We start from the raw sequence: 16,610 nt of genomic DNA on the forward strand, positions 1-16,610 counted from the left end.
TCTCTGACTCTGCACCACCTTGGGAGACTATCATTATTAGCTACCCATCTTGCAGATGAGAAAATAGAGGCTTCAGAATGTTTAAAGCAAAACTAACCTGTCTCAGGCCTCAGTACCAGTCAGTGAGTTGGTGATGCAGGATTCCAAACCCCACTTCAAACACTTGAGAGCTTTTCAGCAAGTGAGAGTAAAAAGAAGGGGGAAAAAAAAGGTATTTTCTTCACAACCTGAAAAGGCTGACTGCTGCTTTGTCTTTTTAATCACCAATAACCTTTATCCTTATTATGTGCCTGGCACTGAGCTAAACTCAATGTGCATCATTATCTTACTCACTCTGCCCAGCAATGCTAAGAGGTAACTATTCTTACTATCCCCATTTTACATCTTAAAAGAAACTAAGATGCAAAGAGATGAATCAGTGGGCTGGCAGGTGGCCTGGCACTCCTCAGCACCATGCCCCAGGAGGACGGCAGAGCAGGAGTCAGGGTCCTCTCTTCACAGACGAAGAAACTGAGGCATGGAGAGAAGAATCACATCTTGATAAAATCAGAGCTCTGAGCCCAACTGCCAGATTCCCTGACTCCCCAAGCAGCTCCCCACCTTCTCCCCCAGGCGGCCTCCCAAGCAAACCTACCACCCACAGCATGAACACCATGGTGGCCAGTTTACATTTGGGGATTCTCAGCACCATGTGGCTAGGCTGTCCCATAAATGGCTTGGCCACCCACTCTGGGATTCTGTTAGCAAGCCAGGTCCATGATTAAGGGCCAGGATTCTCTCCTGTTTTTACTCGGGGCTAGAGATGGTGCTCCGGCACATGGGTTCTCCCTCTGGGTGAGCTGCTGAGGCTAACACCTCCGTCTGTGAGTGTGAGTGGCTCAGGAATGCAGTTCAGGCAACTATACCACAAGGCCCTGGCTGCAGATCCTGTCCAGAGCTGAGAGACATGCAGGGGCTGGATTCTGACTCAGACTCCACAGGGAGGTAACTAGCAGAGCATGGTGGGGGTGCCAGTTGGAGAGGGACAACAGTCATGTTGTGCTGATGGTCAGAGAGCTTTGACTGTGTCTCCTGCTGGCTGTGGGGGGGGCCACATCACTGGCAGGTCACTTCACCTGGTTGAGTCTTAGGGTCTTGACAGTGCTGATGGAAAGATTTCATGAGTACCAAGTAGATAAAGGCATGATGCCAAGGACGAGGATTCCCCTGTAAGTTTCTTAAAGGTAGGATGGATACAGTACCTGGCATAAAACGTGGAACAGTTAATGTATACAAAGCTTGTTTAAATGAAGATAAAGTGGTCATGTGGATAAATGGAGGATAAAGTGGAAAAAATATGGGTAAATTAGAGGAAAGCACTGGCCTAGAGGAGAAAAAGACATGTTTGAGTCTTTGCCCTGTTGCTGACTTTCGTGTATGCTATCCGGCAAATTACTTCCCTTTTCTGGGCTTCAGTTTCTCTATCTGTAAAAAGGAGGTACTAACAGTCCTACCACACAGAAGTATGTTGGGTAAAGTATGAAATGCAAGTAAAGCACTTAGAATAATGCATGGCATAAAATATGCGCTCAATAAATGATGATGCTAGTGGTGATGGTGGTGATGGTTTTGACAGTGAGGTAATGATGATGATGGTGGTGGTAATAACATTGATAATGATGCTGATAAGTTTTTGGGATAGAAGGGCTGGATTCCATCATAGGACCAAGCTAAAATGAGTGCCTACTTCATCCATAAGGAAAAAGTCAGGGCTACATTCCAAAGCGGGGGGCAGGGGGAGGCAGAGGGTTTAATAACATTCCAGAAGCCAGTAATTTTTGAACATGGAAGAGTTAGTCTAGTGTGCTTAGCCATCTGCTTGTTGTCTCTTACTAATCCTCCAAGTTAAGCATATCTACTCTCTCTTCCAAAAGGCCTTCTGGGATTCCCTACACTGGCTCAGTGCTTCAAATCCTCCTGAATACCCCCCACTGGCCTCTGGATAAAGTTCAATCTCCCTGGCTTGGGTGATAAAAGCCTTGCTAATCCATCTAGGCTCATCTTTTATCCCTTTTCCCCTTGCACCATGCTCTGGGCATACTCAGGGAATTATAATTTCCTTAACACTTTCCCTGGTGTCTGGGCCTTTGCACAGACTGTTCCTCTCGCCAAAGATATCCTTTTCCCTCCCACCCCTATCTCTGGTCCTTCCTTACTCCTTTCATCTTGGAAATACCTTCTGGACCTTTCATTTATTGCCTTTGGTGTTGCCTTCTCTAGGAAACTTCGCTGACCTCCTGACTTGCTGTGTCTCCGTGAGTACTTGCTATACTCTAAATGTCTGGCTACTCATCCATAAGACATGAATTCATTCAGCTGGGACCAAGTTCTTGCTCATGGCCTAGTACAGTATCTATCACACAGCAGGTAATACCCTAAATTCACTCATGCAAAACGTATTTATTTGTGGGTGTTGAGTACCTACTATTGGACAGGAAACAATGAGGTACACTGGAAATTTGAATATATCAATAAACAAACAAGAAGCACATTCTTATCCTCATTAATTCTGCATTCTAGCATCAAGAGGAGTAGGGGTAATCTGATCATAAATAATAAATATATTTTATAGTGTGTGCCAGGGTGATAAGTATTAGGGAAGAAAGAAAGAAAAAAAAAACAGAAGGCAAAGCAAATGAGTGTGGGAGTGCCAGGGGTGATGTGGGTTGGGTGGTCAGGGTTGGAGTCATTGAGAACATGGCACTTGGGCAAAGACTTGAAAGAGGTGAAGGAGTGAGTCATGAGGATGAATAGAAGAGGGTTCTCAGCCAAAGAAATTGCCAGTGACACAGTGACAAAGGCTGTAAAGTAGAAGGATGCCTGAGCTGAACTAAGGACAGCAAGGGGTCCAGAATGCCAGAGGTGAATAAGAAAAGGCATAGACAGTGGGAAGGGGGCAAAGTCAGAGAAGCAATGTGGGTGGGCAAAGCACCCACATTTTCCCAAGAGCTTTGTAGGCATTGGGAAAACTTTGGTTTTTCATTCCAAGTAAAATGGGAAGGAACTGTATGTCTTTGCATTGAGGTGTGATATGATCTGACTGGATTTAAAAGGACTATTCTGCGAGGTCAGGAGTTCAAGACCAGCCTGAGCAATATGGTGAAACCCCGTCTCTACTAAAAATACAAAAATTAACCAGGTGTGGTGGTGTGTGCCTGTAATCCCAGCTACTCTGGAGGCTGAGGCAGGAGAATTGCTTGAACCTGGGAGGCGGAGGTTGCAGTGAGCCAAGATTATGCCACTGCACTCCAGCCTGGGCAACAGAGTGAGACTCTGTTTCCAAAAAAAAAAAAAAAAGGATTATTCTGGCTGCTAGGTCAAGAAGAGACACTGATGTACATCCCCAAGTCAGCTACCCAACATCCAGCCCTTTGTCAATATAGGTTATTACCCACTCTGCTAAGAAGGTTGCTTTCCATGTAATGATGTTGATTATTTTTCCATATCTTATAGAATCACTAGCCTTCTTAGACCAATGACCAATGTGCTACATGTTGGGTATAATGTCTTTTCTTAAGAAACCATGTTCTCATTTAGGTAGGGTTTAAGATTTAGTAAATCTGTCATTTAGCAAATATTGCAGCCAGCCCTACACATAGTTGCATGAATTGGGTGCACCATCCTGTGCTGAGATGTGTTTCTGGGATTAACCTCTTCTTATTCTCTGTAGGTCTCAGTCTTAACTAGCCTTCAACTTCCTGCTCAATGACCAACTCATCCAGGAAGCCATGTGAAGAGTCCTTAGGCACATTTTTAGAAAGCCTTGTTATGTTGAGTTATTAGACAGGAATCTAATTCAAATATCAAAACATAAAAACCCAAAGTGAGTCTGGCCTACCCAAGGTCACAGAGTTAATAAGTCACAGAACCAGGACTATACCCCAACTCCCCAGACATCTATAAGAATCACTCTCTTAGCAGCCATCTGAAACATGACCACAACTAGTGTTCCAGGCCACCACACCTTAGAAAGCTTTGGTATGTTGAATACGTTAAGGTTGTTTCCCTTTTCTCCCTCACACCCTAACACGTGCTTACTTAGAATGATTCCAATTATAAATTGAATTTTTTTTGTCATGAAGGGAAACCACTGGAGCAACCATTCTGGAAATCTGCTTTGTATTTGAGGCTCCTCAAGGCTCCAACAGGAAAATAATAAACTGACATCCTGAGAGGCTGAGTCCTGCCCCTTCCTGTCTGCCTCACACTGCAGGCAGGTGTCTGGGTGGGAAATTGGACACCCCTGTCAGACAGTTTCCTGCACCGTCTTGCTCTTGTCTGCCAGCCGGGCCCAGATCACCCCATAAGGCGGATGTGGGGAACAGCTGGTGTCTGTACAGACAAATAAGGGAGGGAGAATGAAGGGAGCAGACAGTCATCATGCTGGGCCAAGGCATCACGGAGGCCCTAGCCCTGGGAACCGGGAAGAAGTTTAGGTGGAAAACTGGCAAGAAGGAAGTCTGGGAGAAGATGCTGAGTGCTTAACTCTGGGCCTGGAGTTCATACCAAGAACTCCATTCCTGGAGGTCTATGAAGCAAGAGTATCACCCACAAGGGGCAGGACAAGATGCTTGGGCAAGACACAAGCCTGCTGCAAAAGGATGTTCCAAGGGGTTCGAAGCAGGTGCTGTGCAGCTTGAATTCTCTTGGTTTGCATCATCTTAGCTTTACCACTTGCAAACTGTGTGAATTTAACCCTTCTAAGCCCCAGTTTCATCATCTATAAAATGAGGATTAAAAAGATAACGCCTAGGGCCGGCCATGGCGGCTCACATCTGTGATCCCAGCACTTTGGGAGGCTGAGGCTGGAGGATCACTGGAGCCCAGGAGTTCAAGACCAGTCTGGGCAATACAGGGAGACCGCTTTCTCTACAAAAAAATATGAAAATTAGCATGGTGTGATGGTGTGTGTCTGTAGTCCCAGCTATTATTTGGAAGGCTGAGGTGGAAAGATCATTTGAGCTTATTAGGAGGTTGAGGCTGAAGTGAGCCACTCCAGAGTAGGTGACAGAGTGAGGCTTCATCTCAAAAGAAAAAGAAAAAAGAACAACATCTACAAAAGGGTTATTGTGCTGATGAAATGAAACAACATGTAAAGCAAAGCAATAACTCTTAGCTATTACCATTTGTTCAGTTAGGAAATCCTAAATCCCAAACATAGCTCTATCACCTTGTACAAATTATTCCATTTCCCTCAACCTCAATGTTCTACTTGGCTGAATTATTCTGGAGTTTAAGTGAGATGACATGCACAGAGATCCAGGCCACAGCGAAGCACATATTAAGTACTCAGTTAACTGAATTCCTGTGATTTAGGAAGGTGCTTGAAACTCACCCAGGAGTGAGTTTCTCTGAGCGCTAGCCTGGGTGTGTAAGGGAAGGGATTGTCTCTTGATATGGGACTGGGGCTGAGGGGACAAGTGGGACCTAAACAGGTCCAGCAGGTAAGGGCAGAGGCATGAAAGGAAAGTAACCTCTCTCCTTCTCTGAGAGGCTTCCTGCGGTGGAAGATGGAAACAAAAACCAGAACTTTCTTCTGTTCTGTGGATGCCCAGGGGAAACTCCTCTCTGGGCTGCCAGGGATGTCAGGGATGATGGGAAGGCTGGGAGACTTATCTTCCCCCGACCCCATCTTTGCTGCTACTGGGAAAAGCTGTTCTCCTCGTTGCCAAAGTTCCCTGGCAGTCTGGGCTCATGGTGAAATGTTTCCAACCAGAACAGGGAGGGTCATGCCAAGGTGTGCCAAGGACACAGGCACCCTGCATGCTTTCTTCTTCTGAAACTCAGCACCATGCAGGAGAAAAAGCAGAACTTTTGAGTCAGATAGAACTGGGTTCAAACTTGGGCTTCCCCACTCATTTGCCAAGTGAACTTGGGCAAGTCCCATATGTACTCTAAGCCCAGACTGGTTCATCTGTGTGATGGGAATAAGAATAGTGACCTCTCTGTGTTGACAAGAGGATTAAAGAGGATAACAGAGGCCAAGTGTCTGGCAGAGTGTCTGAAATATGCAATAGTTCACTTAGGGAAGTCTTGTGTTCTTATTTATTTTCTCCATCTAGCACCACCTTTAAGCCAGTCTACTGCAGGGTGTAGCTGGGGGTGTCCAAGAAAGAGGAGAAAAGTTTCAAGAAGTTGGAGTTCCCTTAAAAGTCAAACTGGGAAATCTAAATTGTAGGAAGTGTGACTTTAATTTGAGACACTTTTCTTTTCCAGAAGTAAGACTTCTAGGAATCTTGCATCTGAAAAGCCCCAAACACCTGTCCACAACTGAAATAATGATGGCAAAGTCCTATCTGCCATAAAGGAGGCCCTTAGTCTCTCTAATCCATACTTCATGTACAGTTTTAAGAGACCTTTCCCCTTCTACCCCCAACCATTATTCACCTCCACCAGGAAGACTCTGTTCCCTCTTCAGATCTCCATGTAAATGTCCCTTCCTCAGAGAAGCTTTCTCGGACCTTCATGCTGTTCTCCATAAAATCTCACACTTTCTCATCATTGCCTCTTCCACAAAAGTAATTAAATGCAATAGTTGTTTGGCTCCCTGCTTAATAACAGGCTCCTCTAATAGACTACACGTTTCACAAGGGCAGAAATACTGTCCACAGCCTGGTCTGGTGCTGAGCACACAGAGATCCTCAATGGAGATTCACCACATTGGATGAAGGCAGCTTGGCCATCTGCATTCTGCACCCTCAGCCAACAAGAAGAAACAAGAATTTAAAGTGGAAGAAGAGGATTTCTTAACACAAAAAGCCTAACTACATTTATAATGTGGGTAGACAAGGAGGAAAAAACAGTATGAAATGCATTCAGAGCTAGCAAAGAACTGGTTCTGGGGTTCCTTAGTGAAGAGTCTGTGCTTATCTTGGGGCCTGGGAGTCTGAAATTGCTGCACTGGAACTGAGTATGGGAACAGAGAGCCAAAATGGTGGCTTGGTGTTCAAATATATGTATATGGTAAAGTTACTATAATAATTTGGAATCTGGTCAGGTGCGGTGGCTCATGCCTGTAATCCCAGCACTTTGGGAGGCTGAGGTGGGTGGATCATGAGGTCAGAGAACTTTCCAAATGGATTCTCTCTCTACAGAGTGCATTGTGGGAATATGAAGTCATGAGATTGAGGTTCAGGTGCAGATTCCAAATTATTATTTATTTATTTATTTATTTTGAGATGGAGTCTCGTTTTGTCACCCAGGCTGGAGTACAGTGGCACGATATCCGCTCACCGCAACCTCTGCCTCCCAGGTTCAAGCGATTCTCCTGCCTCAGCCTCCCAAGTAGCTGGGATTACAGGTGCCCACCACCACACCCGGCTAATTTTTGTATTTTTAGTAGAGATGGGGTTTCACCATCTTGGCGAGGCTGGTCTCATGACTTCATATTCCCACAATGCACTCTGTAGAGAGAGGAATCCATTTTGGAAAGTTCTCTGTCAAAAAATCAGCTTCATATTTTATATTTTAGTATCTAAGTTACAATAGATAGGAACATTATTTTAAACAGAGCTGCCCTTTCTCCAACCGTTGGTGTCAGATGGAGCCATAATTCTGTAAAAACTTCTATTTCAAATACAAACTTCATCGTCCATTCACGTTCAAAGGTGGCTGACTCCAATGGAAGAAAATAGATAATATTGTTCACTATATTCATTTGGAAACAGGTATCAGGAGCCTTAAATATGCTTACATCCCTCCCTTGGTATTTCAATTGTAAGAATCAACTATAAAGAAATAATTAGAGCTCTAAAAGTATTTTATGTGCAAAAAGACGCTCATGAGCATCATTTTAGTTAAAATTATAAGAAAAAAGAAATAATCCAAAAGTTAAAAATAAAAGTTGAAGTAGATTGTTACATAAATTAGCATACATCACAGCCATATAATAAACAACAATGCAGCAAAAAATACAGCTGAGAAGTTTATACTACTATCAGAACTTTTTTAAATTTTGAGACAGGGTCTCACCCTATCACCTAGGCTGGAGTACAGTGGTATGATCATGGCTCATTGCAGCCTCGACTTCTCTGAGCTCAAGTGGTCCTGCTTCAGCTTCCCAAGTAGCTGGGACTACAGACCTGTGCCTCCATACCTGGCTACTTTATTATTATTATTATTATTATTATTATTATTATTATTATTATTACGTGTAGAGACAAGGGTCTGCCTATGTTGCTCTGGCTGGTCTCCAACTCCTGGTCCCAAGTGATTCTACCATCTTGGCCTCCCAAAGTGCTGGAATTACAACTGTGAGCCACTGTGCTCAGCGCAAATAATTCTTGTGTCTAAGATTTCCTGTGCTAAGTAAACAAAACTAAGCAAAACAAGATTGCAAGCTAGAAAGGCAGTGATATATACACAGACGACAAAAATACCCTCACACTTACTTAAAAAAATTCACAGAATAAAATACACCAAAATAAAAAGCAGTGGTTTTCTTTGGTTTTTAAGATAATAAGTGAATTCTTTTGTTTTCTTCTTTCTGAATTTTCCAATATGCATTATTTCGTAATTAGAAAAAAAATGATAAAATTCCTTAACAGAAAATGAATTTTATTTTCCTCTACTTAAGCAAAAATTGTACGTCTGCAGTGTCCTATCAAAAATCAAAACCAAACCGAAACCAAAGGGTAGGCATGCTAAAAACTGTTGCCCACCTGGGACTGACTGATCCTGGACAATCCCAGAAATTTTATTCCTCAACCAAAAGATTCAGTAACAGCCATCTGATTAGAATGTGTTCCTTGGGTCTTGTCCCATTTGTTCCTGTATTTTGGGTCAGAGATTCTTTCTTGAAGAAACCAACTCTCCTAAGGATGTTGCAAAATAAAGGGACTGGGATTGGAATCCAGGAACCTCACTCTTTCTATCATTCACTTTGTCACCTGGGACAAATCATTCCTCTTTTATGGGCCTCAGTGCCCCTATTAATAAAATGAAACGTTTGGGCCAAGATAGTCATAGAGGGCTCTTTAGGCATGATTGACTATGATTCTTTGCTTTTCCTGTCTCAGAAACTCAGTTCCCCCTTCTTTAAAATGACACAGATGAAATGATCTTTCAGCTCTGATTGCAGATGAATATAAAAATAGAAATAGTTTTCCATTAACTCATTCATCACAAGAACGCTTCTCAGCCCAGGCTAGCAGGGTTACCACCTCCCTCCCAACCCTTGGCTGGGGCTCCTCACTCTGGTCTCAGCGGCAATCGGAGAAAAATGGAGGTGGCCACTTTTCTGTGAGGGGTTAATGTGCATCTATCGAATGTTTTTCTTTGGTTTACTATAAACACTTGAATCATTCCTGGGTGTGTCCTGATATAAAGAAAAAAAACCATGACCATGACCATCTTTCTCTAATTCTACAGGTATGACAAATAAGATAGATAATAAAATGCTCAAAGACTGTAAATGACCTCATTAGGGATGTACTATTTTCTGTTTCCTAGACTTCAGCCCTACCCCCTAAAAATGTGTGTTCTCGCTGGGATTTTATATGCCAGTCTCCTGCTCCAGACACCGTTCTTTTGACCACCTCCTCACCCATTCCTCTTATCCCTCAAGTTTCAGTGCAGATGCCTCTTGCTCTGCAGTGCCTTCTCTGACCCCTTGCCTAGCCCCCCAAGCACTTTGTCCTTCCTTTCCGAAAGTACTTATTGCAGTTTTATTACCTGCTTCCGTACCCGATTCTAAGCTTTGAGAACCACATCTGCAAAAATCAACCAGGGCCCAGCCTATGATATTAGTTCAACTACTGACCAAAAGAATAAAAATTAAAAAAAGAAATAAAGCATGTGGACAGTGCTGGCAGAGTTAGGACAAGGGTTGTCCAGCCATGAAGGAGTGATCCTGGCCCCACAAGCTGGAGAAGTGGGCAGGAGGCAGCTGCCGAGGAGTGCACACTGGCCTACCTTTTTGGTCTTCACTGTGGAGGTGCAGCAATCCCCACCGTCATAGTTGCAAAAGGCTCGGTTGTTGATGGCATCACAATAATTGTCTCCCATGAAGGGCTGGAAAGGGAGACAGAAGCAGGAAATGAGGCCTTGTTAGCATCCTGGAGTGAGTGGGAGCTGACGTCTGCAGTCCTTCGGGTGTCTGTCATCTTTTCACAGCCTTCCACGATTAGCTGGCCAGGCTTCACATCCCCAACACCCCCTTGAATGAGTTATCACCTCTACCATTCATAAAGACTCTTATCTTTCTTTCTACCATTCATAAAGACTCTTACCCAGTTTTTTCCAACTAGAGTATGGTTATGCTGAGAGACATACTCTTGTGTGCTTGGGTATGCAAAACCACAAAATAGATGGCTTACATCTTCCTGAAAGAGGGCTCATTTTACTCAAAGAAATGACCAGGAAATGTGAGCCTCCTTCTCCCACTTTTTTCAGCAGTATGTAATTAAACACGTAATTTGTAATAAAATATATGCAAATATGTTAGGAAGCTGAATGTAAACTGCCCAAGACGTATTAAGATAAAATGTAAGAACTCATAGGAATTTGGCACCATGGTCTGTGTGTGATAGTGGGCTCCCTCTCACAAGGAGGGCAGATGTACTTGATGTCACACATTTTACATGTTTGTTTTCTTCTTTTGCTCTCCAAACAATAAGTGAGGTAGGTATTGGTTTTCTCACTCTACAGATGAAGATGCGGAGACTCAAAGACAGGGACTTGCCCAAAATCACACTGGCACAGTCAGAGTAAGTGATTTAAATCTAAGTTGGCTCTATGGTTTTTTACTTCATCACTCTTGGCTGTTCTGGCATATACTGATTTATTTCTTTTCTTCTATGTGTTTCTCCACCCCAGGACACTCCCAAGATGAAGAAAAGATAATAGAGTCAAGCCATTATTTATCTGAACCCAGAGCCTTATTAGGGGAAAGTCCAGGAGTCTCTTGGATTCCCCAGTCACTTGTATTTCCTCATCCCAACCGCTAGCACATTGTATTCTGTGGTCTGTTTATGTTTCTGTAGCTGCTGCAAGACTGTGAGCTCTTCATGGACATGGGCAATGTCTAGTTTGTCTTTGACTCCCAATCACCCCATTTAAGGCTGCACACAACTTTAGCTCTTAATAATGTTTCTGAAGTGGAATGTAATTGTACCGGCATAGTGGCAAGGGCAGTTGGCAGGGATTGAGAAAACCTGGGTTCTAGTCCTCCCAACCTCAGCCAATGGAGTGGTTACTTCATGGTTTTGGTTAAGTGACCTTATCTCCTCTAGGCCTCAGGACTCCCACTAATGAAATAAAGAGGCCAGATTAGTCCACTGATTTCTCAAAACAGTGAACCTACCCCTCTCCTCACCATCAAATGCCATATTGTGTGACATTTCAATATAGAAAGCAGATGAAAGTGAAACCACTCTGATTAAAGTGCTGGTTGGGGTCTCTAAAGATCAGTGACTCATTCATGGGAAAGAGACATCATTTGTTTAAGACCTTTGCATCCAAGCATGCCATCTGTGATCCAGTGGTCTCCCCTTCCCATCCTCACTGCTCCAGAAAGAACCAAGCTCCATCCCAAGTGGCATTCCTGGCTTTTGCCTCTCTGTTCCAAATTCTTACTCACAGAAACTTTTCACCCTGAACTCATGATGCCAGATTTCATTTCATCACTTCACTACTACAGTCTAAAAGATCACAGCTAGACAGAGCTCTGAGAGCAAGGAAGACCTGAGCTCAGTTGTGTGGGTGTGCATGCATATGGCTGTGGGTTCAGGTGTGACTCTGCTGTGTGACCACCAGAATGAACACATCACATCCACATTAGAGCAGTGGGGTATAAACAACAAACGATAAACCCTTTCTTTTCCTTCCTGCCTCAGGAGATCTGCCTGTGGGTTATGTTCTTTTTTATGTAATAAATGAACAGAATAACGATGGAGACTAATTGTCCCTTCCTTAGAATAAAAGGAACTGGCTTGATAAAGAAGTAGCTAGGGGAAAAGAGAAAAATTAAATGAAGGTGATACTTTTTTATTTGGCCCTGAAAAAATTCTCCAGTCCCCATCACTAGTTACTCTACCCTATATGTTCTTTCCTGCACCATATCCTTTCATCCACCTATCCATCCATCCGTCCATCCATCCATCCATCCATCCATTCATTTATCCTTATTCCATCCTATGTATTTAATTCCTATGATGTGTTACACATTATGCTAAGGAAAAGGATGCAATAGTGAATTAATATAGATATAGTTCCTACCCCTCCAGACCTTATACTCTGGTGAAGAGACAGACTTTAATCACATAATCACACATCTAATTAACCAATTTCAACTCTGATAAGAGCTATGGAGAAGAGGTTTGTGATGCTATTAAAGAGTAGAAAGATTTGATCTAGACAGGGAGCTCAGTGAAGTCCCTGAGGAAATGACGCTTCAGCTGAGATCATAAAGATGAGTAGGAGTTAATTAGGTGGGGGTGGAGAAGAGAGAATTTCTAGAGACAGGGAACAATATGAGAAAAGCTCTGGTACTTAGAGATTTCTCCTGTCTCTGGTTTATCTCATGTTGCTACTTCTACTAGTAACGCATTCAGACAAACAAACCATCCTTCAAGATCTAGCTCAAATGTTACCTCTCCAAAATGCCACCCCTAATAGCCTCAGGATGCTGTCTGCTGCCATAGCCTCTTGTATTTGATTTTGTGATAGCTCTTCAGGATTTTAAAATTCTCTCTTTAATTGTCTATCTCCTTCACTATACTGTGAGCATCATCCATTTCTGTATCCTAGATTGCTAGCAAAATGTCTCGTATTTGTGCAAAACTTTATCAAATATAGATTCCATAAATGTTTATTTAGTAAAACGATGGATGGATGGATGGATGGATGGATGGATGGATGGATGGATGGATGACAGGCAAGAAGATATCATAGATGACTCAAGGAGAGCATAGTTACTATTTTCACTGGACTAACACCAATGTATTCCCAGAACTGGAACAGTATCTGGCATATAAGAGGTTCTCAGTGAAGCTTTGGTGAACAAGTGAGTGAATGATCACTTTGGACCCAGCATGGTGCAGAAAACAGGGGCTCAGGGGTCCCCAAACCCTTTCTTTATCTTGGATACCTCTGGATATTCAAGGTTGATAGTCCCAGAGTTTGTATGTCTTCTAAGCATAATTTTCAGCTCCAGACAAGGCACTATTAGAACAAAGCTAAAGAGGACAGCAGATGAGGGGCACCTGCAAGGGCAAAGGTGATAAACATCACTGGCAGGGCTCAGAGTCTGACAGGTGAGGGTCTCTTGGGTCTCACTGCTGAGTCCAAGGAGGGATTGAATTCCGCTGTCACACTGGTTGCCCAGACCGCCAACTCAGCAGAATGAGTGCCCAGGTAACTCAAGCTTTCTTTTCCCAAAATGCTGGATTGATCCAAAAAGACAGAAGTAAGCAACAGCCACAGGGCCTTGGCTTTGATTTTGCCATTCCTAATTGAAGCCTGGGAGAATGGGGTTCCTAAAGTCAAGTACAATGTCAACTGCCCTCAGGAAATCCCTCAACAATGCAGAGAAAAAAATGTGTAACCTAGGGATTGTCTTGTGACACAGATCAGGGAATGGATCATAGGCAGGCAGCAGGAGAAAAGCACCAGCCTGGACGTTAGAAGAGCTGGGCTTACGTTTTGTCTTTGTGGTTATCATGCTGTGCAAACTTGGACATTCCATCCCCTCTCTGGCCCTCGTTTTCTACTCTATACACCAAGAAAATAGAGCTAGATCAAATTAAGAGCCTTCCCAGTTTTGGCATTCCATCAAATTTTAGATCCAGCCACTGCCTGGGTCTCTGTTTACCCATTTTAAAAATAAAAGATTAGTTGAGATTAGGTAAAAGAGTCTTTCTGGTTCTGGCATTCTAAGAGTTTCATCAGATACGACTTTTTCTAGGGCATGGTCTGATCCTTTTCACCTGCGTTTGCCTCAGTGGGCTCTGGATGAACCACAGAGATTTGGCCATCCACCTGGAAGGGATTTGGGGCCGCTTTTTCACTGCCAGCTGGGAAGAGCCACAAGGGGCAGAGTGATGTGCAGAAATGTCTTTGAGTTCCGTGGACAGCCCTCCCTTCAGGACACAGCTGATCTCCCAAAAACCATGCTCCTTGAGTCTTCCCAAGCTTGTCACTGACACACAGAGCCAGATCTCTATAATTCCAAGCTGTAAGGAATGGCTCAACTGTGAAGTCATAGAATTTAAGGGTTATAAAGGCTCTTTCACTTCAGCTCAATGATTAGGTCTAAGGCATTCATATTCCTTCTGGGATTGAGGCATGAGTAAATGACTAAGATGTGGGGCAGAAGGAATAGGTCTGCAAGTAAAGGTCATCAGTAAAATGGAAATTAAAAATAAAGCCACCTCACCTGACTCTGTAAAGGTTAAATGTAACAATGTTGGTAAATTTCCAACATTAGCATATTCTAGATGGTAAATCATTATAGCCCCCTGCCCTTCCTTTCTTACCGATCCCATATTTTGTAGACCACAGGCTCTGGAGCCACAAAAGCCTGGCTTGGAACCCAACTCCGTTACCCATTCCCTATGCTTTTTAGTATGTTTCTTTATATCTCTGTGCCTCAATTCCATCATCTGTAAAATAAGGCTGCTAATCCCTGTCCAAGAAGTCTGCTAAATGGATATTTTCAACACTTAGTAGGTATGGTAAAGGATAGCCAACATTAATATAACAATAACAATAACAATAACAACAGCAGGATTATTTCCAGGGAACTGAGGAGTGCCTTCCTTGTGACTCACCTCACAGCCTTTGACACAGTGAATCAGAGCAGGGTGAGGATACCACTTGAGACCAGCAGTGCAGACAACTCTCTGTGGGAAGAGGGAGAGAGAGGTCAGATGGGCTTGGGATTGGGAGGGACCCACCTCCGTGTTGGCATCACATTTAACCACCCCACCTCTTCTGGGACCTTCCAATTCCTGACCTCACCCTGGCTTTTACATGGAGAACTTGCCCGGGTACTTGCAATAACAGGAGCCATAAGATTAAAATAATATTTGTGTTCACCGCATGTGTCATGTTTCTGTATTTCCCTGGCAGGAACAAGGGTTGAGGAGAAGCAGAACTGGAGGGTAGAGACACGATCAGAAAGGCCCTTCAGAAAATTCTCGACTAATATTCGACCCTTTCGTGGAGTTGGGATAAGGTGGGGGGAGGAGGGGTGTGTGTGTGTGTGTGTGTGCGTGTGCATGTGTGTGTTTGCATGTGTGTGTGTGTATGTGTGCATACATGTGTGTGGCTGCAGCAGGAGGATGGGAGAAAACTGTGGAGCAGCATTTCTCAAAGCATGAGCTGAAGACCACTTTCATCAGCATTGCCGTGGGAGTGTGTTAAATTAACGGCAGATTCCTCAGACCTGCTTTGGATTTAATGAATTGGACTCTCTGAGACCAGGCCCTGAGACTCTGCATTTTAGCAAGGCTTGCAGATGATTCCAATGCACACTACAGTCTGAGAGCACATGGGCTATTATGAACCAACCTATGGTTCAAATCCCTGGAAAGGCAGAGAACCCCTCTGCTGTCACCTGCTGCCATGTCATACTGGTCTGCCCACAGTTCCCTGAGGTTGCCCACAGTGAATTCGTTCTTGCTCTTCCCCTTCCCTGAATGCCCTTCCCCATTTTGTCACTTTGAGAATCTTTTAAATGTCTGCTCAAAACTTATGTCTTCTTTGGCACTTTTCCTAGCCCCGTTAGGCAGAGCTTATAGGCACTTATTTATAGCCTCCTCTTTAAAAATAATAATTATGATGAAGATAATGACAACTAAAATATATTGAGTATATTCATTGTGCTAATTACTGTATGCATTATCTTATTTATTTCTTGCCATGATGCTGTGAGGTGGGCATTAATCTTGTGTCATAAGAGAGTAAATTCTCCATGCTCCATAGCTGTTCAGTAGAGAAACCAGGATTTGAAAATAACCAGTTGTTTCAGAAATGATTTAATAAAGCTCATAACATCAAATCCAACATGATGATATTTTTAAAAGTGGGTGAAATAAGAAAGCTAAATAAGACTAGAAAGATAACATAGTATTAGGAATACAGTTACCATAAAAATTCTAGAAGCTTGGCCAGGCGCGGTGGCTCACGCCTGTAATCTCAGCACTTTGGGAGGCCGAGGCAGGTGGATCACGAGGTCAAAAGATCGAGACTATCCTGGCCAACATGGTGAAACCCCGTCTCTCTAAAAATACAAAAATTAGCTGGGTGTGGTGGCATATGCCTGTAGTCCCAGCTACTTGGGAGGCTGATGGAGGAGAATCGCTTGAACCTGGGAGGCAGAGGTTGCAGTGAGCTGACATCATACCACTGCACTCCAGCCTGGCGACAGAGCGAGACTCCGTCTCAAAAAAAAAAAAAAAAAAAAAAAAAAAATCCTGGAAGTTCCCTTTTCTATTCTCCATAGATGCCCCAGTTTTCATGCCAGATTACAATTATTTCTTTAAAGAATAAAATGAAATAAAATAAAATGATACATGCTTAGATGTGTAGTGACAGGTAACTGTGAACAACCAACTGTGGAAGTCCACATG

The 16,610-nt window shown here is 43.4% G+C and overlaps 1 protein-coding gene and 1 long non-coding RNA gene across 2 annotated transcripts in view; one reads left to right on the top strand and one right to left on the bottom strand.

Moving 5' to 3' along the window:
- LOC134728566 (uncharacterized) overlaps positions 1-9,943 on the top strand; it is a 38,121-nt gene extending 28,178 nt beyond the window's left edge. Inside the window, exon 3 of the long non-coding RNA XR_010109096.1 lies at positions 2,260-9,943. This is a non-coding gene — a long non-coding RNA (uncharacterized LOC134728566). The remainder of the gene's footprint in view (positions 1-2,259) is intronic.
- The window catches only part of PAPPA (pappalysin 1), a 250,226-nt gene that overhangs the window by 9,883 nt on the left and 223,733 nt on the right, over positions 1-16,610 (bottom strand). Inside the window, exons 20-21 of the mRNA XM_034928930.4 lie at positions 14,808-14,879; positions 9,952-10,050 (exon numbers count right to left, since the gene is read on the bottom strand). Coding sequence (XP_034784821.1) covers positions 9,952-10,050; positions 14,808-14,879 — 171 coding nt within the window. The remainder of the gene's footprint in view (positions 1-9,951; positions 10,051-14,807; positions 14,880-16,610) is intronic.

The sequence above is a fragment of the Pan paniscus genome, chromosome 11 (assembly GCF_029289425.2).
Source record: "Pan paniscus chromosome 11, NHGRI_mPanPan1-v2.0_pri, whole genome shotgun sequence".
NCBI lineage: Eukaryota > Metazoa > Chordata > Mammalia > Primates > Hominidae > Pan > Pan paniscus.